Here is a 26,332-nt window from a genome sequence, read left to right on the forward strand (position 1 = left end):
GGGGAATATTGACTATTCCAACAGAACTCAATGGGATTTACAAAATGCTAAATAAAACACTACAGGAACGTTTTTTCTTTACGAAACTTTTTTTGGAACGTCATTGAACAGCGCTGACGACCCGGTGAGTAGCATATTTAAAAAAAAGAACGTTTAAGGTTGTTTTAAGGACATTATCGGACATGCACTATGGAAGCCATTCTGAAGCAGCCAGGGGTGGATTCTAAATGAGCCAAAAAGCAGAGACAGGACCAATTGTCAAAATTTTGGTGTCGATTATTCGATTTCATCCTGGACACTACAGAAAATGGGCTAAAAGTGTTAAAAACCGGAATTCTCCTTTAAGTCACAGTCAGGGTCTTGCAGGATTCACACAAGCATCTAAAATCAGACCCAAAGGTGAAATCAAGTTCAGGCAAACCCAAGCTGCTAACCTGCCCAGTTACGGCTGCTAAATTACTTTAGCGAGTTCTGATTGATCTTCTAAGTGGTATGCTCCTTCTCCGTTTTTGTTTACCTCACTCTCCTGCTGTCTCTTATTGTTGCTCTATATTAGTTTTAAGTGCACCATTAATTAACATCCATGCCAGATGACAGACTGGCCATTTGTCTGGCCGTGGAATCTCTAACTGTGGCTCTGGCCAACTGCCACACCGTCATCATTGCTCTTTCTGGCCTATTGATCTGCCTGGGTGATGCGCCCTCAGGCCTGCGGGTTCTGAACCAAAGATGTTTTCCACATTTGATACGCCCCTTTCTGCCAGTTTCCCTACAACCAGTCTGAGGCCAGCTGTCAATACACAAGATCAACAAATTAATGTTTGTACTCACACACAAGTTTTTGCAATTGGCATTTTTTTTTATAATCTTTGTTATATCTGGAGTTTTATTGTCAGTAAAATGTTATAACATAAGATCAGTTGGAAAAAGGCTGCAGAGAGTGATATTATGCAGATGCTAATTAGATGAATAATTGTATCCCAGTGTTCTGTCCCAAAGCCTGTGTAAACTAAGAAAGCTAAATCCTCGGTTACCTTTTTTCTTTTTAAGTAAAACCCCATCTGGTCTTGATAGTCTATTCCCAAGTGGAGCATACAAACTTCTGCTACAAATATTGTGCACTGATGATAGACATAGCCCGTGGCAAAGAGACTGATCAAGCAAAGCAAATGGACTTCCAATTGTGGAGCCAGAAGGCAGGAGGGAAGAAGGATAGGAGGGAGGGATGGTGTCTGGTCTTGAGTGAGTGAACTAACTGCAGGAGGACAGGGGGAGGGAGAGAAAACATGCCCCGCGGGGAACCGCAGCAGTCCCCCTCCCCTCCCTCTTTTTTCCCTTCCATAACCAGCACCAACCCACCCAACAGCATGGGCTCATTCTCACTGGGCTAGTAGGGGTCTCTGAAGCTTTTATGTGGCTCCTGGTTCTCCACAGAGCAACCCTCCAACACTCCCAGTGAGAGTTTTTATGACTGTTTGAACTGTATGTTAGGCTAATTTGTTGTCCTTCACAGCATCACTTCTCTCCTTCTCTCTCTCATCGTTCTGGTGTACTTTCACTTGATTTTGAACTTTCAACATAGAGCAAAAATCTGTTAAAAATTCCCTTGCTCATCTTGAACCAATTAAGCAAAACAATATAGATAGTGAAGCATTTTGATTAAATTGCTGATAGACCAAACTCTAACAGAGCATACCTTCTTTTTTTCAAGCTGTTGCTTACAACATCTAACACTATTGTGACTTCCCATTATGTAGCTGCTACAAACTTTCACTACCCCATCACAGTCTCCTTCCATCCAACAAGTTCATAAAAAAAGAAATGTCTCCATATCTTTTTTCCCCTTTCTGAAACCTGCTTCACATTTGTCACGGTGTGGGAGGGCCCTTCTGATGGGGTCAATGACCAGTGGATGAAATGAAAGGAACTCCCTATGTTTTACCCCTTTCCCAATGGCCAAAGAACCTGTTTAAACCCAGGAATGATCAGGTTTTAGTGGCAACGGCTAGGCTCACTGACCCGTGTCAATCTGGGTCGAAAGACTCACGACCCGCATTAAAATCGCCTTCAAACGGCTCAGCTCTGACCAGCATACAGTGGGAAAATCAGACCTGGGTTGAGCCGCTAATTTACTTGATACCATTAAGCGGAACGTACAAACTTCAACACAGCACGCCAGTCGCGTCTGATCTAACAACCAAAAACCACTCTGCTTACAGTCAATAAACATGGCACAGCACTGGTGACAGAGATTAAGAGGGACACAAAAATTAAACAATAAGGCACACTCACTACGCCCTGGCTCATTTCCATGTTGCACTCCATTGTTTACTTTCCTGGTTTCTTGTCGTACTGGTGACATCATCAACGCTAACCCACTGTATTGGCATCACTAGACACGCTGCAGCGGGGGGACAGACCCACCTTTTTGGCCAATGGGAAGGGAGCCAAATGCCAATTGTTAGGGTGCCAACCAGTGTTTACAAAAACCTGCATTAAGTCGCCAATTTAAGCGAGAAAGAGGCTTTGTCTCTGACAACAGAGCTGTAATGACCCCATCATCTACTAACAGTAAATTCATTTCCTGAATTTTTTTTACCGTAAATGTTGGAAACCATTTTTGGCGATAGTGAAAGATGGTATTTTATAAAGCATGGATTAATGTTACCTGTGACTGTACCTTGCTTTAATAATAATGTAAAAAGGATTTAACTGCTTTTGAAAATGTTTAGTCTATGGATTCTTAGAACAGCGGTCAATTTGCCTAGAGAACCGAAATCTTTTCCTTAATAATTTCCTAAAGGTTGCTTACTTTTCTAAATCCAGCTTCTCCTGGATCAATGATCCAATGAAACACAGTCAGCCCTCATTATCTCAAGGCTAGAAGAAGCTGCTGAATAAACACAGATTTCAAAAATACGTTTTCCTTTGAAATAGCTTCTTTCTCCTCTGCAGTGCTTTTAACCTAATTCTTTAACACCTTGCTTACACACATATAGCTAGCGACGAAACTCTCTGCTGAGTAACAGTACTCATACTGAAGGCTGTTCTATTTGGTACCATGTTATGACAGGATGCTGTAGGTGCAGTGCAGGCAGTGACTGGCTGAAAAAAGAATGACTATTTGAGTAGCTGGTGTTTAGTGAAAACTGGAAATCAGTCAGTTCCAGTCATCAGCAGAATTTTTTCTATGCTAATCTGTGATACTTTCACTTTTAATGCTTTCGATAAAATATTACAGTGCTTAGAGGACGTTCTAAGAAAATAAGGTTTGACATTAGCTATTGGCTTCTATATCATGCTATTTATAGGCAACATAATATGCATATATTAAAATTCATATCTACAACATAATGTGCACTTAATATTATAATACATATCTACTAATAGATATGTATTATAATTACTATTACATCTTATAGTAATAATAATAATAGTGTAAAATTTAAATTCTCCTATTCTTAAATTAGGGTATCCTTTTTCAAGGCTAGTTCCTGCATTTTTCTCTCTGATTATTATTTTTAAACAATATTGTGACTCGCAATGGTAGATGATCCTTTAAAAGGATGATCTTCTCAAGGTAAGTATTGGTCAGTCTCCCAAAGGACTGATGGACCTTTCCTACATTTGCCCCATGGCTTCTGTATAATTAAGCCGTTAGATTTTATCAACCCTTTTGAATGATTTAATTACCCAGGACGACCACCCTTCGAGCAAGTGAAAAGAAGAGCCTACATATTCATTAGGACTAGATAGCAACAGCAAACTCACCCGACCCCAATCATTTTAAGCTCAGCCCCCACTTCTTCTTCACGCACAGATTTCCCCGTTGTTTTTTTTTACTCCACTCCACCCTTCAGTAGTTCACACACAAGTCTCCTCTGTGCCTCACATTGTGCAGGCTTCGAATCCGGTTCTGCATCCACCCCCCACCTTGTCATTCATCAGACCTGATCCAATCACTGATAAGAAAAGAAGAGGAGAAAGATAAGGCCACTGTTCCAATCATTCTCTCAGGACTCCCTCTGTTCACCTTTTCCCAAAAAAAAAAAAAAAAAAAAAAAGGAATATTCTGGCAAAATTATTTTCTAGTTTTACCTTTTTATGTGAATATAATTACATATGCAATAGTAGTTTCCCTTTTTCCCTACAGGTGGTTCTTTCACAACAACATCTGGGTTGTATGCAGGAAACAACTCATTGACGAACTCAACAGGCTTTAACAGCACACAACAGGTATGTGTAAACTTTTCCTTATTTTTCTTTTTGTCTGATCTGGTCCAAATGTACAGCTATGGGTTTTAAGTGACGTTTATTTTTCAAGCTCCCATCCTTGAAATCTTTTTGAAAGAAGGAAACGTAATATGTTACATTTTAGTCGTGACTCAGCCACCATAAATCACTCAAAATGACAAAAGGATTATCAATTGTCGGTCTTGAACACGTGTATTATGCCACAGCGAAAAGAGAGGGGAAAAACAAGACATATCATTGTCCAGATGTAGAAGCGAACAGACATATGTTTGCATTTATGTTTTTTGGAATCTGCTCTGTAAAGTAGCAAGACTGGTGGAGGTTATATCTCAGGTTACTATGCCACACCATCCACTTCATATTTTATTTTACTTAACTAAATCTTGACTCAAATTTTCTCGTTTGTTAATTCCTATTGGGTCAAATACAAAAAAATCAAAACAATTTTTCTTTCTTTAATCATTAATTGTAAACCAACCCCTCACACCATATTTATAGACACATTAACCAAGAGCAGAGTCAGATTTGTCAAGGAAGATCTAGATAGGTGTAACTGCCATCTCCCATTAGTTCTTGTCTTTTTTAGATTTTAACTTTCATGTTTCTCATACTTCCTATTGCACTGCTCCTCAGGACTACCCCGGTTATCCAGGTTTTGGCCAGGGCCAATATGCTCAGTATTACAACAGTTCCCCATATACCTCACCCTACATGACAAGTAATAACACCAGCCCCAGCACCCCTTCCACCACCACCACATATACTCTCCAGGACCCCCCCGCTGGGATCACCAGCCAAGCTCTTACAGACAACCCTGCAGGTAAGAATTATGCCTGATTCAGTATGGTATAGAGAATATGTTTAAAATAACAGTAATAACTATAAACGAACAACTGTCGTATCCACTTACTACATAAAAACAGTGTGGCATCGAAAAAAAGGAAAAGCAAAGAACCTAAAGTGGAATCAGATGTGGAATTCATTGTAATTTCATGTGACATTAATTCATGACCTGGCAATTAAGATTGCATCTGTGCAAGTCAATCCAAATTTTGTGACTGCATTTAAAATTGTCAGCAAACGACACAGACGGCGGCCAGCTTTAACTTAACATCGTTTCACGCAGTCATCCAGTTAAGATAAAAGAAGTCCCCTCAATGTCTTCTTGGCCTGCACTCTGTTACCCTGTTGTTTATTTAATCAGGGCAGTGCACAATAGCTTTTCTGTTCTGTAAGTGAATTATCATATGTTTATCTTCTTTTCTAAATCAGTTCTCTCTGAAAAATGTCTCACACAGGAGGCAGTCTGTCCTGCATAAAGGCAAATGGTCAATCAGACATCTTTTTTTTTCTTTTTTTTTTTGAGTAGCGAATAGCAGCTGATCTTTGATGTGCTCCCTTTTATAATCTCCTTCCTCTGCCTTTCCTTCCTTTCAGCAGAGTACAGCACCATCCACAGTCCATCAAACCCCATTAAAGATTCAGATTCAGATCGATTGCGCCGGGCCTCGGATGGAAAGTCACGTGGCCGTGGAAGAAGGAACAACAACCCATCACCACCGCCCGACTCTGACCTTGAGGTAGGATGAGCCCGCTACCTTGGCGACAGACAGCCTCACCCTGTCTGAAGCTCATAGATGTTAATCCACTTACTTTATGGCTGCCACTTAAACACTTGATGGGCATTAAATCTTAACAGCGAGTTCCTTAACTATCAATAAATTATTAAAAGCAGTGTGGAATATATGACTCAACACATATCATATATAAAGTTCATGTGTATAACTTGTAAATAAACAACAAGGCACTGTAATGCGATCAGTGCAGATAATGTATGTCATAGTCCTTGAACTACTTACTAAATGATGGTGTTCAAATTAAGACAAAAAAAACTCTCATTAATACCTTTTTTATATGAATAAGGATACTAAATGCCGTTATATTGCTGACGTCATGGTGTGTTAACATATTGAGTAAATTAGTTTGTCACTATTGATTAAGCTAATGTAAAGGTTAAGAGGGTGGAATGTGTGTAGTGGGGTGATGAGAGAACTGTTGCGGTGACCAGTCCAGGCAAATGGATCCCGGTCCCTGTGGCACACAAATATACGCTGCTGGCCTATTGACCAGGAGGATCACCTTGCAGCTCTACAGAGTGCACCATTGATTTTTCTTCATTTCTCTCTATTTTTTTTTCTTTGTCTTTCTCCCAACCTCCCACCCCATTTCATGATGCCATCTCTCCAGCGAGTTTTCATCTGGGACCTGGATGAAACAATCATCGTTTTCCATTCCTTGCTCACGGGGTCTTATGCCAACAGATACGGACGGGTGAGTGACATCAGGCCCTGGCAGCAGCAGTGCACTTTATCTGCAAAAATGTATAAATATTGAAAGGAGAGAACAAGGGGCAGTATGTGGTAACGGCCGTTGAGCGAAGGGATAAAATTCACTTTGCTCTTAGCGCATAGTAAGTTGACAGAGCTGAACTCGATGTACAGATAATTGTTTCTTTTTTTAATAGGTCCAATGAGGCCTGGCAAGTATTTGGCTCCTCTTTGCAGCTGTTGGAGCTATGCATGGTTGGTCAGGGCTTGGCTGTAGAAGCTTGCAACAGTTGCACTCTGACTGTCTCTTGACACATCTTGAGTGTTTCTTTCTTCTTCAGAAATCCCACATTGTTAGTTTAATTAAGTGCTTCTCAATTCGTTCCTTTCAGGCAGGGATCTCCCTGGTGACCGCACCAGGAGGCTGAGTTCGACAAATGGCTTTGATCCAGATTAAAATGGAGAGATTCTCTTAAACCTGCCTTAGCTTGGATTTAAATATACATGTACATATTTGTTGATGAACCTTGACAAACATATTTATTGTTAGAGATGCACCTATCAAAACTTTGTGGCTCATTTTGAAACACTAGTTTTTTTCTAAAAGCTGACTAATTGATCCTGATTTTAATATATAATAAAACTTTAAGTGTTTAAAAATAAAGGAAAAATTATGAAACTTTTGAAACTTTAACATGCCTTTAGTCTGAGTATTACCTACAGCAAACGTTTCAAAGGACCCATCTTTCACCCAGTTGAAGTTATAAAGTACAATTTTTTAATTTCTAGCTAAATCTTTCTACATTAGTGGTCATTTCAAAGTTCTCTGTATTTCTAAATATTAAGGTTAGTGCAATAATACACCTTTACCCAATGGTGACAAGCTTCTGTGCAGAGGAAGGTTAGCTAGCAGAAAGGTTGAGTTACTGTAAAGAGAAAGTTTTAAAATTTAAAAGAGGAGACTATGCATCGCTTAAAAAGAAGATAACTGTGTATTTGAAGGAAATGTTTTCATTCAAACTAAACCGACTTGTATATGGCTTTTCATTTTTATTGACTTAGTTTTAAACACTAGGTAAATATACATTGCTATTAATTGTTTACCAATTTAAAACAATGGCTGAATTTTGTTTGTGCCAATAAAACTCCCAGTCAGTAGTCAGATCAGATCCAGCTGGGAATCTGCATTTTCTGGTCAGCAACTGATTTTTATTTTGGTGCCTCTCTATTTATTGTTGGAGAAGGTCACTTTCTTACCCAGGTCAATGTGTATTCTCATAAGATAAAGAATTTGCTTTTCCAGGCTTTGCTATTTGTTGTTTCGTTTAAATTGCTCCTCTAAATTTAAACTTTAAAAACAAACTATTTGGGAAATAAGGCAGAATTATATTCTCATGGTTTTGTCCGGGTCATAGGTGGGGCTTTTTTCCTTGAGCATGTAGGGTTATTGTTCATAGTAAAGTCATCAATAAATCCATGTGTCATTTGATTTAGTCTTTACACAGCATCTCAAATTGACTGGGTTTTGAAGTCAAAAAATGAAATATTGCTTCTCAAGTGTCAGAAAGCTTAATGTCTGCCGCTCCTGCTCTCTGCCTTTGTTCTAGTATTGAGGGGGTGTTTGATGGGGGCAGTGTTTTGTTTCTGGGGTGAAGGAGGGCTGCCCCACGACCCTCCAGTGTTTATTTACTTTATTCTCAGGCCTGCATGCTGGGTATTGGGAGAGCTAAAGCTTAGGGAGCTTTAGCTCCATGATGAGGGGCACTCACACCAAACACACACACACACAGCAACTGACATGCAAAGACCCATAGGGTTCTGCAATGGGCTCCTCTGAAACAGGAAACACTCTTTACTCCATAAGGGCCCATTCCATCAGAGCTCATATGGGATGTGACAGCTTCTAAAGCCCCTCTCTTTTTCTCTCTCTGTCTCCCTGTTTTCCCCTTTGTTCCCTCTTTTTCTAGTTCTTTGCCCAGTTTAGACACATTTACACTTTTTTTTTCTTTAGACACCCACCAGTTTTCCACAAAAAAAAAAAAAATAGACAAAAGGATAATAATGTCTTTACTGGCATATATTGTAGTAGTGTAGCTAATATGACATAGAATTCAATCTCTCTGTGCTTTCCCATGAACACTGTTGACCAGTTAAATTAATTCTTAAAAGGATGAATCAGAACACATTTTCTTATAGATGTAGCCTTCCTGTTATCCATTGAAAGTCTTGTGTTCTCTTTCAAAAGGTTGTTAACTTATCAGCAAGTAAAGCTGCTATTGACCATGGGTACATATTCATAACAGATGTTTTTTTAAGGATAGATCCAAATGGCAACAGAGACAACAGAGAAACCCATGCAGAGTTATCTTAGATTTTTTACCATTTTTGCGACTTTTCTATTTATTTCAAGTTTTATAGTTAAGTTTTTTTTTAAACTGGAGCCTAGTTAAGTCAAACTCAAATATGAAAATGTTATTTATTTTTTGTATACAATCAAAGTGAAAGAAATGAACCAAAGGTAGCCAATAGAAAAAAAAAATCAATGGTGAGCTTGAATGATTTCCAGTCTAGACTTGGAAATGTAAACATCCTTTGCTGGAGTGTACTGCTTCACAAGGACTAGGCTCCCTGGAACTGCTTAGGGTTGAGGAAGGAACTGCTGCAGCACTTCATATTTGATAACAGGGCAACACATATCAAAAATGTCGGAAATACTTTCAAATAGACACCTTTATTATTTTTTTTTTATTAAGCAACCCTCATAGGAAATCTAGTTTTCTGTCCTGCCTTAAAGGACTTCAAAACGGCACATCTTTTCATCAAAGGGGAAAGTTGATGTCTCTTGGTCCAGACATGTATCGCCTTAAAAAGTATACATGCATTTCTGTGTAAGTCTCCAATCATGTTTAATAGCAGCGTTCACACAAGAGATAACTGTTGGTTGAGCAAACTGATTGGATTTACTACTAATTGCTTACTCATCTGAGCATCAAATTGTTTCAGTTTATCCTACTGTCTGATCAGGCACATGCAAACCAACCCAAAGCATACACCGTTAAACCGCAAATGTTTGGTGCCTCTTTAAGTAACAACTATCACTTTTCTTTATCAACCAGCCTTTTTTCCTCCTCTTTGTCCTCCTGCGTATCTGTCAGTCATGTCATGTCTATCTTAGTGGTGTAAACAAAAATAAGTTACAATGTTTTTCTCTTTGCTGTTGTGAGCTTACTATAAATAGATGAGTATCTGAGCGAGTTGACATGCACACTTTCTCTTACTTGCTGTGACCTCCCAGCCACTCTCTCTAACTCCCCCCCACCCTCCCACATACACACATAAACAGAGCACTCTTCTTATCAGCCCTTTTAATTGGCATCAAGACATTCACCCCCATAAAGCTGATGGCTGAGGCCAGCTGTGCTGCTATTGGGCAGGCTAAAGCTTGGGCTCCAAGTGGGTAAGGGTGGATGTGTGTGTCGGTGGGGGTGGTGTTATTGCTAAGGGGCTCAGAGGGAGTGAGGGTGGATGTTGGGAGCCCCCCTTGGACGCAGTGACATCTCAGGACAGGTGGTTGTGCAGCAGTGACAGCAGCAGCACTTTGGCCTTCTGGCCTGCTTGTATTCTTAACTCTCTCACTGACTGATTGTTTAGATTTAATTGGAAAGGATTCACTTGCACCAGAGAGGATGGCCTTTTCCCACCGAACCCGTCCATAGCGCTAAATCTCCCAGCAGCGGCAGACGTTGGGAAGAGGGAGGTAGCTTGTTGATGTAAGGAGGGGGGCTAATTGTTTTTGATGAATTCCTACTGAAAGATTGATTCAAACTGGGAAGCCGAAGGGAAGGAGAAAGCCTGGAGAAGGGGAGGATTGAGCTCTACTTGTGTGGTTTGCACTCTGTCATTTTGGTGAAAACATAAGGATTGTGGGGTGTGACAGCTAATCAGCGGAGAGCTCAGGTGTGTCTTTAGGTGGTTTAACTCGGTAATCCCAGCTTCTGGTCCGACTTAAATGCAGATCTCCCCCAGCTGCAGGAAAAGACAGCCATTGTCTTCTTTCAACCTTTACTTGCTAAAGATAATTTGCTGTTTAGAGAGTTAATCCAAACGCATTGTGTAAATAAAAAAAACATCTCAGAAATTAGATGACAAAATGTGATTCTTTTTTATTATTATTTGTTCAAATCTAACACTAGAATTAAATAAAATGCACGTAGTATAGTTTTTATCTTTTTTAAAAGCAAAAATAAACATATTGTTAGTTTTTTTTACCATTTAATCTAGTTCAATATTCTTAAGGTAATACCACACATACTGTGGGATCATACTCCCATCACAGCAAGAGTCATACATTATATATTATGCAAGTTTGTATTTTGTGTTTAGCATTACTTTTTCTTGGTTATAATCAGAAACAGCCAACATGTCAGACAGACTTCAGGTGAAACAGCGATATACACTATATTGCCAAAAGTATTTGCTCACCTGCCTTGACTCACATATGAGCTTAAGTGACATCCCGTTCCTAATCCATAGGGTTCAATATGACGTCGGTCCACCCTTTGCAGCTAGAACAGCTTCAACTCTTCTGGGAAGGCTGTCCACAAGGTTTAGGAGTGTGTTTATGGGAATTTTTGACCATTCTTCCAGAAGCGCATTTGTGAGGTCGCACACTGATGTTGGACGAGAAGGCCTGGCTCTCAGTCTCCGCTCTAATTCATCCCAAAGGTGTTCTATCGGGTTGAGGTCAGGACTCTGTGCAGGCCAGTCAAGTTCATCCACACCAGACTCTGTCATCCATGTCTTTATGGACCTTGCTTTGTGCACTGGTGCACAGTCATGTTGGAAGAGGAAGGGGCCAGCTCCAAACTGTTCCCACAAAGTTGGGAGCATGGAATTGTCCAAAATGTCTTGGTATGCTGAAGCATTCAGAGTTCCTTTCACTGGAACTAAGGGGCCAAGCCCAGCTCCTGAAAAACAACCTCACACCATAATCCCCCCTCCACCAAACTTTACACTTGGCACAATGCAGTCAGACAAGTACCGTTCTCCTGGCAACCGCCAAACCCAGACCCGTCCATCAGATTGCCAGATGGAGAAGCGCGATTCGTCACTCCAGAGAACGCGTCTCCACTGCTCTAGAGTCCAGTGGCGGCGTGCTTTACACCACCGCATCCGACGCTTTGCATTGCACTTGGTGATGTATGGCTTGGATGCAGCTGCTCGACCATGGAAACCCATTCCATGAAGCTCTCTGCGCACTGTTCTTGAGCTAATCTGAAGGCCACATGAAGTTTGGAGGTCTGTAGTGATTGACTCTGCAGAAAGTTGGCGACCTCTTCGCACTATGCGCGTCAGCATCCGCTGACCCCGCTCCGTCAGTTTACGTGGCCTACCACTTCGTGGCTGAGTTGCTGTCGTTCCCAAACACTTCCATTTTCTTATAATACAGCTGACAGTTGACTGTGGAATATTTAGGAGCGAGGAAATTTCACGACTGGATTTGTTGCACAGGTGGCATCCTATCACAGTTCCACGCTGGAATTCACTGAGCTCCTGAGAGCGACCCATTCTTTCACAAATGTTTGTAAAAACAGTCTGCATGCCTAGGTGCTTGAATTTATACACCTGTGGCCATGGAAGTGATTGGAACACCTGATTCCAATAATTTGGATGGGTGAGCAAATACTTTTGGCAATATAGTGTATATCAGCTAGAGAATCAAATGGTGCATCTGCACAAATATGTGAAGAACGCTGCTGTTTATGATTCTGGGCTGTGACCCAGCTCTTTTAAATCAACTATCCTTCCTGAGAGGAGACCCATTTTTATGACCTTCATTTAAGTCTGTGGCCTTTGTGATGACTATTCTGGTCCTTTTCAGAGGGTTGTTAAAAGGGCAGAAAACTTTCAGGTCTTCTTTTATGGGACAAGCCTGCGGTGGAATGTAAGGGGACTGTGTGTTAATTGAATGATTTAGGGCAAATATCATGACTTACTGCATTTGATATATATATATCCCTCTAATGTGCAAGAGAAAACGCTTTAAAACTAATGATTTCTTTGTTTGATTTAGATATTTTTGTGTCTTTAAGGACCCTCCAACTTCTGTATCATTAGGACTAAGGATGGAAGAAATGATCTTCAACTTGGCAGACACACACTTATTCTTTAACGACTTAGAGGTGAGTTTCCGTGGGTGCGCTTTGCTCCTCTGTTAGTTGAATATGCAAACATGTCCTTTGTTTACGCTGATATGGTTTTAAAAGGTGCAGAGGCATAGATATATTCCAACAGAATCCAAATGGGTCAAATTTGAGCAAAAGAAGCAACAACTGTGTATTGCTTATAGGCCTGTCTCTCAGTTATCCCCCATAGCTGTGAGGTATTACCTCAGTGCCCAAGGGATACTGTGAATTTTACATGTGCTGTCAGTCTCCTGGGTCACCAGCCCTGCCCCCGCCTCCACCCCTTTCCCACTTTCATGGCAGCCAGTGCAATTTGTCAGGCTCTAATGTTTCTGTTGCTCTCATGTCTGCCAGTGTGTCATGCTGTGTGCTTGGTGTAACTGGCCTCCTACACCACAAACTCCTCTATCACTGCAGAGAATCCCCTGCCATCTCTCTCTTAGGGGTCTTTTTCTTTTGTCTAACTTTTTAAAAAATTTGCTTGGGGTGAAGAAATACATAGATCAGGAGGGGTAGGTTTATGGTTTGGTGAAGACGTTTTCACACATTTTGAAACTTTGTTATATAAAAATATTTTATCTAATAGACAAAATAAAGAAATGCGTAATTGTGTGTATGCGTGTTTACCTGTCAAGGAATCAGAGTGAGGACCATTTTTTCACTTTCACTGTCACATTGAGGACCGGTTGTTGTAAAGTGAGGATATTTTGCTGGTCCTCACAAGATATTATGCTAATGGTTAGGGTAAGGGCTAAGGTTTTTATAGGGTGAGGATGAGTATGTTTAGGGTTATCTTTAGGGTCAAGGCACAGAAAATGTTGAAGCCAATGGCCGTCAAACAATGGTCCTCACTACATATAGCAAAACGAGTATATGTATGTGTGTGGATGAAAAAACTGTTTTCAAACCCAAGCATCACAAAGACCTCTCAGAATTTCCCAATCTTGGTACAGGTTTCAAATCTCGTCAGTTTTGCCGCAGCGTCCTGTAGATGGAGCTCCCCCATCTGACCAGGATGCTTAGAGCTTTAGTCACAAGGTTTAAAAACCTAAGCCCATATTCACAAACAATCTTAAAACTAAAATTAGCTTTCATTAATGTTATCTAAGGGGTTTTCATGTAATTTTGCAATAAAAGCTATTCAAATTACCATAACTCTTAAGAGAGCTCCTAAATCCAATTTAATCCACTTCATTTATATAGCACATTGAAATGACAAAACATTTGCAAAGTGCTGCACACACAACAAGGTCAGTATAAAACAATAAATATCAATAAAACTGTTTCAAACAATAAAATAAAAAGGGGACAACACAACTTATGTAATGCTAAAAGCCAGAGAATAAAAGAAAGTCTTAAGATGCGATTTGGGACATGTGTATATTGCGGGGCAGAGCATTCGACAGCTAAGGGCCAACAATGGAAAATGCTCTTTCCTCTAGGTTTCTAATTTGTCCTAGGAGTCACAAGCCGGAAACAAATGTTAGGAATAGTTTGAAGGACTTTTAGTTAGCCTAAAGGCTGCTACATACTCCATGAGAAGTAAAAAAAATGATGCAAATTTGTCCTTGCAGCCTCACCTTGGTGGTTCTCGCCGATTGTTCTCAGCAGCATCTGGGAAGATTTTTTATTTTTTTTTGCAGTATGTGCCCATGAACAGTTGTGTTATTGGTTAGGATTCAGATGAATTTGCCTCCCACCCCTTATTTCAGGTGGAGAACTGTTATGTAATATTTAGTTTGAAGATCGGCTGGCAGAGGTTGTGCGGAGATTTGAACATTTGTATGTGTTTTCAGAGAATTATAAAGCATTTTGCTCTCCTCCTGCCCTTTATCGATCAGAAAGAATCAATTCTTCTGTCAGAATAAATCAGCACTTAAACAATTATCAGACAAGATTAAGTTTATCATTTATATAGGGAGGATTTATTAGTTTCCAGGCAGACAGGTTAAAGGTTCCCCTCTTGTAACACAATATTTCTGAGGAAAGTAGATAACAAGAAAAATATTAAAAAATCATGAATTAAAAACGATTAACCAATATACAGAGGAATTTCAATATAATTTAAAGATTGTAAGATGCTCTCAATAATAACAGTTTGAAAGAATTTTTTAAAAGTCACAGGAAAACATACAACTAAACACTTTAGATAAAATGCATTGAAAATACATAATAAAATGAAGTACAATAATATAAACCATATGGGGAGATGTTAAAAAAGGGAAGAAAGTGTTTGCTGTTTTGTAATCAGCAATCCTAATTGGTCATCAAGACAATTGAATGTGTAATGCCGTCCCCTTTTTAATTTCTGCAATTACTGCTGCAAGAGGGAAAGTGCATCTCTTACAGCTTGTGTGAGTCAAGTCCACAGATAAAATTGTTTTAAAAGGAAATTATAAAACCCTCTTGTTTTGTCTACAGTCTTGCCATTTCAAACTAACGTTTGACCCAACAGTTATTTAGAACAATCATGCTATTTAACCAGAACTTTTTATAGGTGTCCTTCAATTCTTTTTAATGGACGCCCTAAGCCAGTCAGTATCTAGTATTCACCCAAATCATGGCGTAATATCAAATACTTGAGGTAGTGAACATGACAGTGTAATAGAAAAGAGAGAAATAGAGTTTTCAACATTTTGGCCTACTTGCAAAATGGCGTTTCTGCTAACACAGCACATCTCCCTCAAAACACAACAGCGTCAGCATTATGCTGTGGAGTCATTTCTTTGGCAGGGGAAGTGTAGAGCTCTACTCAGGGTTGTGAGGTAGATCCATCAGATCAGTTAAGGGACACATTTTAAAGGCAGCAGTATTTTTGAGACTGCAGGAAATTACCTTAACCCGAAACAAGCAGAGCCAACAAGCAAGACGTTTAAATTTACCCCTGTGTGGAATTTCAAACTTAAAGACCCAAATCCAATTGAGAATCTAATCTAACTGATCTTGAGTTATTTTTGCAAAAAAAAAAAAAGGACAAAATATTTACTTTAACTGCCTCTAAGGGTGAATGGAGGAATATGTATGGAGAGCATGTAATTCAGATGTTTATTAGGTAAAATCTTTGCAAAGTATAATAAATGTTGTCATGATGTTAAAAATGGGAAATAGATTAACTGGTCTGAATTATTTTGGAAAACTCTGTAAATTTCTTTGCAGTAGTTATCCCAATATTCCTTCATAAATGTAGACATATATGTTTATATATAAATGAATACTCAGAGAAAGAGAAAAGGACCAGAAGTGTAAAGGAAAACTTTTTTTTATATATTAGTACAAATAAATAAGCTTAAAAACTTAATTAAAACGTTTTGCTCAACTTAGTTTAATTTTGTAGTACTTTTTTATGTTTTTACTTTTTTATCCAAATTTCTTCCCCCTGGTCTAAATGACTCCCTAGTTTTCTTTAGTGTCCTTATATTTGCTTACCTCACAAAAGGGGAAATGTTTTCCTTGATACTTAAGGGCGAAGAGATCTATAGCTAGTCTGCTAAGTCTCATTACTTACTTACCGCCAAGTTCAGCTGCGTTACAAGAAAAAAAGCCTGTCAAAAAAAAAGAGAAAAGAAAATACTCAAACAGTCAGCCAGGAGACGGGAAAATATGTGCAAACTCTTTCAGACGGACAAGTGACAAAGATTCCAAATGCAGTCACTGTGATCAAAGTTAATTGGCTCCAATTGGCTGTTTAAATATTTCCTCATGCTCTGGCTGTATTATACCCATCTAGCTGCACTTTATTTAATAGATGTGCCCCAATCATTTGAAAAAAAAAAAATCAGTTTGTGACAACGTTTGAATGTGGTTTTTGCTCTAACATCTGTCCCGTGTTTTTATTTCTTTTCATGTGCCCACAGACGAATTGGCAGCTTAGACTCCTTAAAATGATTTGAAAACCCTGCGTGTGTATTTTCTCTTCTCTCTCTCTCAGGAAGAAAACTGTTAGATTGTGTTTAGACACTTTAAAGATTCAGCGACTTTTCCTCTTTAAACTGTGATGATTGAAAATGCTAACTGTGGTGAGTTCAAGGGACGCTTTTCAGGTCGACCAAACTCTGCAGACACTTCAATGACTGTCATTAATAATCATTCTAGAGTCGAGGTGACTTTCTCTCAAAGGCATATTCAGCCCCAGCCTTAAACTAAGCCCAGCCTATCTGAGTGTTAATTACCATTTCTCAGCAACGCCTTACCAGTTGTGTTTCCTCTCCCCTGATTTACAGTCCACCATCTCAAACAGTGCTAAATAGAGTCCCACTATAAATACCGCAGTCAGCAGCAGTTATGTATTTAAGCATGTGCAGAAATGCATTTGGTCCATCTAATTTAGTCTAAGCCATAAAGGGAGACCCCAGAGGCTGTGCAGGAACACAGGTGCAGAGTTAGTAGCCAAACAGTGTTTGAATAGTCCATCCGTGTTTTCACACGGCTAGCCTCTGTATAAAGACCTCAAATAATTTTTACAGTCTCGTTTTGCAATATTTTTATATATAAATCATAGCTTCAACATTTTCAAAGGATTCTGGAGTTTAACAATCACCTTAAAGCATAAAAAAATTCCTCAGTCTAAGGAGACCTTAAAGGCACAAGCATTAGCTAATGTTCTACGTGTGTTCAAGTGTGGATGTGTGTGAGTGGAGGCCGGCCCGTGTTGATAGAGCTGGTGAGTGATGATTCGGGGGAAAGTCATAAAAAGAAAGGGGGCATGCCGAAGGGGTCAACAGGGATCAGTTTCACCCTTATGTCTCTCTTTCTCTCTCCCTCTATTTTCTCCAAAGTTTTTCTGAATCAGCTCTCTTTTTTTTTTTTCTTTTGTTGCTTTTTTAAGGTGAGCCTCAAAAATACAACAGCTTTAACAAAAGACTCCTAATAAAGGCTCATAATAAAGAGATCTGCACACTCCCCTTGCAAATCTCTTTATCGATTGTCTGGCTAAAACCATTTGCCGCTCAGCTCTTTAAAGGACGGGTGTTGTATTATAGGATCAGCTCAGTTTTTTTTTTTTTATTATCAGAAATGCTCTTAGTGAAGGAAGTATGAGAAAAGTAATTCAAGGCAATATAATTCTTATTGATGTGATTCCTGCGGTATTAATTTTACTTAATCAAGGATGGCATCATTGATAAGTAGAAATTATTATAAATCACAGTTTTACTAATCATGCATTTAAATTTAAATATGTCATACATTTTATCATATTGAAGCTAAAATAATATCAATAATGCCGTTCAACTTAACCTTTTGTCATGTTTTGTTAATTGTATACTTTTTTGGATATTGTGTGACAGACCAGCACAAGGTAGTGCATAGCTGTTCAGTAAAAATCACATTATACATGTTTTTTAACTGCAAATAAAAACCTGAAAGGTGTGCTGTAAATATTTATTCTACTTAACTGGGAGGTGCAAATGTACAGCAAATACACAATTACTACAAAATACAAGCAGGGCACAAATACACCAGAGGATTTTTCCTTTGCGGTCTGAAAAGGAAAAAAGCTGCAGTAGAGAAACAAATAGAGAAAAGCAAAGGCTAAATGTGCTGTGAATACACAAACGTATTGCAAATGCTAAACCTGCCTCAAACATATAAATTATGCTATAATACAATAAATGCAATGTAAAATACTTCAGACTTTCTTATCATAACATAAGTTTTACCGACCTCTAGGAGGTAATGACATCAACAGGATACACTAATGACTTGACTTGCCTTTTCTTTCTCCCCTCTAAATGACCTCTGGGTGTAAATCTTTATATTTATTTACCAAGGATCTGCTCAATATACATTAATTTAAAGTAATGTCTATGATCTGGTTCCATATGAGTCGATGATCATCGCCCTATAGCAATCTGAAGCATTTCCATTATACTGAACCAGTTTGCCTCTTTTCTGAACTTCCAGATGTTCTTGCTAGTTGCAGCATTTTTTAGCTGTATATTATTTTTTGTTGCTGTCATTTATGTGCTTGCAGCGCATTTGCACTTTGCTTCTTAATATTTTCTGTAACTGGCTTGTGTATGTCTTTTAGTCTTGATTTGTTTTTGCAGTGCCAATTGTATTTGCAGCATGTTTATTTTTTCCACCAGCCATTGAAATATTCCTTCCCCTTTACTTTAATACCACTTGATAAAATCCAGCCATCTTTAAATGTATCTTAATTAATAAATGCTGTCCACTTTGTATAGTTTAAGTTTAGCATAAATACATTTGGAAAATTATGACTTACAGGCCTCATTTGTGAGAAAATCAAGATAAAGACCAAGGCCAAACAAACCAGGGCTAAATTGGTAAATATGTTTACAGCAGGATTTAGTTACAAAAAAATAACTAAAGCGTGGTTTGACATGGCCATTTACTGGCTAGACAATGAGACTATTATTTAACCAGCCAATATTTTACATGGCAGCTCTGGAGGAGCTTGAGAAATCAACAGTTCAGGTGGTAGATTCATTGACAGGTCAGCTCTAGCTGTGTTTACTAAAAAAATGTCTTCATAAAGGGTAAACAGAATATTATAATTAAGAAAAGAAAGCTTTAACTGTTACTCTTGCCACAAATAAAGCAATGTGAAAAATCTAAACTGCACATTGCATTGAACGCAAAACCTCCACAGTCAGACAAGTTGCTATCAGCATCATGCCATGGATCAGGCCATATATATATATATATATATATATATATATATATATATATATATATATATATATATATATATATATATATATTGCAATATATCAGTGGCAGCTGCTGCTCTCTGAAACAGAGGAGGGTCAGTGATGTTAATTAAAACCAAACATCCCATATTGCATTAACAACTGTTGAAACACATAAAACACATCATTACAATGGTTGAAAATAGCTGTTGTGAAGCGCTCTGACATTATAAACTCCAGAAACCATGGCAAATGTTTAGCATAAGATGACCGTTATGACTGAATGATCACTTTTCCCTCTTGACTCATGAAGAAAACCTCCTCGCTGTCTGGCCACTGTCAGTCAAAAATCCTTAAGTATGTTAGCCAATCAGCCTCAAGCAACCAGCAGTGAGGTTTAGCTTCTCTGGAAGTGGCATATTTTGGCGTGTTATTCAATCAGGGCTCTACTCCTCTACTCTCTTGCTGCTTACCTCAATAGACCGAGGCTCAAACCTCAGCAACGATTTCTCAGAGACTGACAGGCAGTATCCTGCTGCTCCAGAGCAGAAGGGAGACCACGTCCGAGAGCGGAATAAATAGCTGATTAATGCACAACATAGGCATTAAATCAGGCGCATATTAGCCCATATTTAAGGCAGTTCAATATCTATATTTATAAATTTCCACAATACCTATTTACTCCTAAGTACTCCCTAGTTCATATATATGTACCAGGGTAGATGGTTAAGTTGATGTGAGTTGATGTGAGAAATGAGCCAAATATCAGACACCTTTAAGTATAAAGGTTTTAAAGTTATAAAATAAACCCAGATTATAGATTATAATGCACTGAAGTATGTGGCTATGTGAAGAAATGTTGAAAAAATTATATGAATACTTTTTCTCAGCAATGTCACTGTGATTTGTGTAGAAATTCCTCACAGAGGATTTATTGTGTAGATTGTAAAATCTTGTACATTTTCTCAAGCTAAAAGACCTATGACAGAGTTGAGTTAACTGATGGTCTGAGGTGATGTTTATAATGAAGCCCTCTGAGGCTGAGCTTGCTGGGAAGACTGACAGCTCTGCCATTGCTTCGGTCATTGGAGGGGGGGGTTTACTATAGGTGTACTGCAGCTAGCAGTCCAATGCTGAGCGGCATGTGGGAACCAGGGGCCTTGTTCTGGCTTACAGAGCCCCCTGTGATCCCCTCTCAGTGGGGTACGAGGGCTGCCGAGAAAACAACCCTTCCTGTCTCGAGAAAAAGGGCATGGGGGCAAAACACTCAGAGAGGGGGGGGTAAAGGGTAAAAGGTCTTTAAAGGTGGAAACATTTTAAATAGAATCTTCTATGTTTTACACTTACAGCTTAAGTCTTTCTAACATGTGGCACTGCAAATTCATATCTGCAGACATAGACTTACTTTACAATTGCTCATGAACCCACCCACATGCACACACAGTCCTGCAGCACTGTATTCTGACTCCCATTTATAGGTCCCAGCCTATATTTGCTGGTCTGAAACCTCTTCTGTCACTCTTACCCAGAGGCTGACTGTTAATGAGGGATATAGTGAAACGCACGGTTACCTTTGCCTCGTGGCCGAATGGTTCTCCTGAGCCTTCTAGGTTGGACTTGTTCTGTTAGTTTAACGGCCCACTGCCAGATCCTGTGCTTTCCATGCCATAAGAGTGGTAGCTCTAATTATGTTCTCCCTGATGGTTTATTTTTCTGTGATTTTCTTTCCGTCTTAGGTGGAACCTGATGCTATTCTTTGAATTTGGATATTAAGTTGCTCCAGTGATTAGCTACCAATACGCTTTTAAAGCTGTACAGACTTGTTTATTTTTATGTATTTATTGATGAGAGTTACACCAGATAGAAGTCTGAAATATATATATATATATATATATATATATATATATATATATATATATATATATATATATATATATATATATATATATATATATATATATATATATATATATATATATAAATAATGTGAAAAGTTTTGAGGGGGATGCACACTTTTACAGGAACTTTATTCTTTTAGATATGCTTCTCTGAGTCAATACACTCATGTGCGTATTTGCCTTCCTGGCCACGGATGTAGAATTTCTGTCATGCTTTTCCGACAAGTTTCAAGGCTGCACCTCTGATGTGTTCTGGAAAGACTACAGACAGAATGTGGGGGTTTTAAAGCCACCCTGTCAGTCAGCACTCCACTGAGCTTCACATCACGACAGCCCTGTTGCCCTGATTCCAAAGCAGCCACACGCCAATCAGGGCTGAGGGTGCATGGAAAATATTGCATTACTGTCTGATGACAAATGATCATTTCTTAATAATCTTTTAAAACAGGAGACAGAACACCTGCCTAACATGGGTTTTGATGGGAAAAAAGGGGCATTTACTCACACGACTTTTTTCAACTTGGCAAGAACAAACGGCTTCTCTGTGGGTAGGTGTTGTATGGAGAAAATGCTGAAGTGACAGAGATTCGATACAGCATTTACTGTTGCTTGCCTTGAGGTGTGGTTTAGATGTAGTATGCCAAAATTAGGAAATAATGAGTAGCAGCACGTCTATCAAACATAACTAATTTACTGCCTACCTGCGAAGCGTGTGGTGTTGTTCTTTTTTTCCTACTAGTCAGAAACAGGGCTTCAAAGGCCCATTGTGTTGAAATACAGTTTGTCTTTCTGTATCCCCGTTCCCAGCTCTGGGAACCCCCTACCATCACCCACCCCTCATGTAAAACCAGCATAGACTTCTCTGTACCTGTGCTTTGTTTGGCACTGCTGTTTGAATTCCGTGACTGTTCAAGCAAAGATTGTGGATTGGAATGAAGTTGGGTTTGAAGAACTCTCCCTTTGTTGCCTACATCCTGTGTTTGACCCCCAGATAATCACAGCCCTCCTCCACCCACCTCTAGACAGGGGTACCTGTGGTGGGAACGGACAAGGAAGTTGCTGGGGGTCATAGACCATGGGTGGGAGGGGGTAGGATGACAGCCTCTGCCGGTAGAGTGGCAGTATGAAGGACTTGCGAACCATGGATGAGCTTTTTTCACATGCCATTATGTTGTCTGATGGGTCTCAGGGAATGTTGCCATGAATGTTGTTGTTCTTTCTAATGCTTTTACCTCCCATCTCCACCCCATCATAGCTACAGCTTACTTGATAGAGATGACAGAAGAAGAGAGGGCAGAGCTTGTATCCTAATTGTCGGCACCATTGTATCTCAATGAAGTAGTCCTTTAGAGAGGTAAAACAGCTTTAAAACAAAATCAACGTGGTCTTGCGTCTATGTATTTTGGCGTAGTTATCCTGTCTTTTTTCTCAATGCCTCTGACTGTTCCAGTCACCACTCTGAGCCCTTTGAGAGCTACAGGAAGACTCAGGCCGTCATCACTGATTGCTTAATGACAGATGCTCAGGGAACAAAGAGGGCTTTGATAACCTTCTTTTCAGCACTCCAATGGAAAGCCAGAGATAGAAAAAGAAGACAGTGAACAATAGAGAGATGGAGCCATCATAAGCCTGAAGCATCCTGTCCTGGGTTCTTATGGGATTTATTTGCTTTTATTTAAATTTTTTTTCCATTCAAGAACAAAATTTGCCTGAAAATGAAAATGAAGATATTAAACTAGAGCAATGTTACTGAAGTAATAAACAAAAGAGTGTTTTGATAGACCAGTAGCAGTGCCTTCTCATGGAGGGTCTTCACTCTTTGGTACAGTAGGAACATCTGGTTTGAGTTAGTGATGATTGAAGGTTTTAGAGGAACCCCTATTTGCTTGGTGAGGAGAGAGAAAAAGGGACTTCCATGGAATAACAATGTTCAAAAGTTCCTAAGAAGAGAAGACTGTCCCCATTTGCCAACATTACAAAACCTTCCATCCTGCTAACAAATATGTGTTCTACTCTCACACCTTCTGAGTTAAAGATCACCTAAATATCTTCTTCTTACTATAATATATTGGTTTTCAGCCCAACTGGAAACCCTTATCACTGAATGCGCATATAAATAAGTGCCAACCTCTGCTATTATTACTTGTTGGTGTGGGTATTGTTACTAAGACAAGAAGATTCTGTTTTATCTTTTTACAATGAGGTTTTACTGTCCGGGCAGGCAAATCTCTAAGGTTCAGTCCCTCAACTATATGAGATTTTGGAAGTTTGGGACATACCTTAAACAAGAAAAATGATCTTTTTTAGCTTTTGAACTCCGTTAAAGAGAATGCTGTATTTAGAAATGTGCAGCCCTTTTGGTAATCTGATATTTAGGGTAATGTTCTTCATTCTCCAAGGAATACGCATTAAGACTGCTGCTTTTCTCATGTGAGCAATGCTAACTTTTGCTAATTGCCATTATGAACTGCTAACTAGCAAGAAATAATTCATGATCGAAATCATAATTTCAGTATATATATATATATATATATATATATATATATATATATATATATATATATATATATATATATATATATATATATATAAATATATAAGACTCAAACTCACTGCGGATCCAGACATTTGAATTGAGAAAGCTTCCTGGAGAGGTGGCGAAACGTCTTCAAATCTTGGAAACCAAGTCCAGTGGATATTTTTTTAATTTTTACGGAATGACTATGACCTGGATGACTGAGAACCTTCAGCACATAATTTCAGTACAGTACAGTAGTTTCAAAGGACTGCTGTGGTGTGGTTTTGATAACATATATATGCTCTGCATATCTTTAGTCTATTTGGTTAGTTACAGTAGATGCACCCTAATTGGGATGAATGTACCATATGTACTTTTTCAGTAACTAAAATGGTGTAACTTTTATACTATTGCAGACATTGTGCAATGATGATAAAAAGAAGAGTCAGGAGAATTGGGTTCAATAGTCATTGCAATGTTCACCAAAATAATTTAAATCACACATCTTTTTGACATCGTTCAGACCTGTTGTTCTTGTATCTTCTTATGTCATAGTTCCTGAGAAGGAATCCAAATGGCTATCAGTGTAGGACAAAGCTTTATTAAAAAAAAAAACAGGTAATGGAAATAGAACTGATAATTTATATCTGTAGATTTCCTCTGCAAAGAACAGAATTTTAATCACACACATTGCTACTAAAGGTACCCTTACTAGGCTCCCTCTAAATTTTACAACATAGTTTTACCTGCAGGTTCTCCACCAAGTGTTAATTTGTGAAATTTCAAATGACACTCCGAACAGTAAAACCCACCCCTTAAAGTCTTTCTTTCCATTGAATCCACTTCTACTGCATCTTTCATGGCTGTGTGGTGTTTACGAGCCCCTCAGAAGTGGCTTCTAATGAGAATGTGTATGGGTTGCTGTACAACATTCCCTGCAGCCACCTCCTCTATTAGCTATTCCAGTCTTCACAGGGAGCTGGTGAGGAGGTTTATACCAGCCCCAGCTGGGAAAAGTAATTCCTGGAGTACTACTCATTCTTCCAGCAAGCCTCTCCATTTTTATTCTGTGTGCACACAAACAGAGGAAATTCTATGTTGGAGGTCCCAAAACCCTGACCATTGTTAAATTAGGAATTATCTCATAGTTAGGACACAATAAACCTACAAAAAGCAATGAAGTAAGAGAGTGGAAAAACTCAATGTGTAGATTCAAACTCTTATATTTGTCTTGGCCTTTTGAGTCTGAAATGCTTTACATTTGTTGAGGTTTTTATGTGTTTATTAGCTTTGAGTCCATAAAAAATCATTCATAATCAGGCTACAGCTATGGCGGCTGCGCTTGGCCTAATTACTGTGCCATATGTATGTGTTTGGGGTTCTTTTGGCTTTAGGAACTTAAATGGGTCTATAATTGGCACACAGAAAAACATTGCTCTCAAATATCTGTTTTGATCCATGCTGGCTGTCACACTCTGAAAGAAACAAATTACATGGGGAGAACAAACATGGGCAGCTATTGTCAACAGGGTACAAGGAGACACCATGTAATTTTGAGTCCTGTGGGGAAGAAAATGGCTTTCCTGTCACCTCTTTCACCGACCGTGAAAGAGGTGACAGGAGCTGATTATTGACAGATTGTGTCTGATTAATTGGCAGGTAATTCCCTGATAATAGAGACATTCCAGTCACTTGCACCAGAATGGGGGTATTTTAAAGCAGGCGCTATTGAGAGCTTAACTCAACGAGCTGCTTTTCTTCCCCTAAACAAATCGAGACGCCCCCAGTAATTAAATAATTATGCACAAGAACATCGAGGTTATCTTCTGGTGGGCATTAGTGGATAACTTAGTCATCTGGTGCTCAAGATGGGATATATTGAAGCTTTCTTCAACTATTAAAGATCTGCAAGCGAGTGGAAACATGTTAGAACAACAGAGCAATGAGCCCCCACCAGTGTTAGTTGGCAGTCCATCTTCTGGAACACAGAGCTCATAGCTGGCTCCATGTGAGGTCACTTTGGACTCCCAGCATTTACCCGTTGCTCTCCTCTGTTTCCTCCTCTCTACCCTTCCACCCCCTTATCGGGGTGCTGGAGCCTCAGAGAGGAGGAGGAGGGGTCACAGGGTCAAAGTCTTTTCCTCTTTGGATCTTAGGGCTTGCTGGGAGAGACTTGGCGAGAGAATGGCTGCATTAGAGCTGGGGTTGGGGGTCAAGATTTTAATTCTGTTAAAGAACAGCTGGTTTGAGTTTCTCCTCACGTCGCTCTTCCCTCCCTCTCTCCACAAATCCAGGGAGATGAAAAATTTGTTCAGAGGGGAACCAGTAAAATAAAAAAGGTTTACGGTCCAAAGCCCTTACCCTTACCCTGCTCGAGCATTAGAGAGGAATGCAATAACGTCAGCGTTTGGCCTCGCTTAGACTGACCTAAAACAAGGAAGTCCTTTTTGTGTTTGGCTGTCTTAACAACCGGATGAAACTTAATTAAAAAGCTAAA

General features: G+C 39.2%; 1 protein-coding gene across 19 annotated transcripts in view; it reads left to right on the plus strand.

Annotated features, from left to right (window-relative positions):
- Positions 1–26,332, plus strand: part of eya1 (EYA transcriptional coactivator and phosphatase 1) — a 91,151-nt gene that overhangs the window by 54,107 nt on the left and 10,712 nt on the right. For 11 of the 19 annotated variants that reach the window (XM_038287759.1, XM_038287776.1, XM_038287762.1 and 8 more), the window contains 5 exons: positions 4,154–4,236; positions 4,888–5,074; positions 5,692–5,834; positions 6,502–6,585; positions 12,674–12,763. In XM_038287759.1, coding sequence (XP_038143687.1) covers positions 4,154–4,236; positions 4,888–5,074; positions 5,692–5,834; positions 6,502–6,585; positions 12,674–12,763 — 587 coding nt within the window. The remainder of the gene's footprint in view (positions 1–4,153; positions 4,237–4,887; positions 5,075–5,691; positions 5,835–6,501; positions 6,586–12,673; positions 12,764–26,332) is intronic. The other 8 variants (XM_038287763.1, XM_038287767.1, XM_038287761.1 and 5 more) reach the window with 1 other exon arrangement.

Source organism: Cyprinodon tularosa, unplaced genomic scaffold (genome assembly GCF_016077235.1).
Source record: "Cyprinodon tularosa strain WSP-4 unplaced genomic scaffold, ASM1607723v1 ctg245, whole genome shotgun sequence".
In the NCBI taxonomy this organism is placed as follows: domain Eukaryota; kingdom Metazoa; phylum Chordata; class Actinopteri; order Cyprinodontiformes; family Cyprinodontidae; genus Cyprinodon; species Cyprinodon tularosa.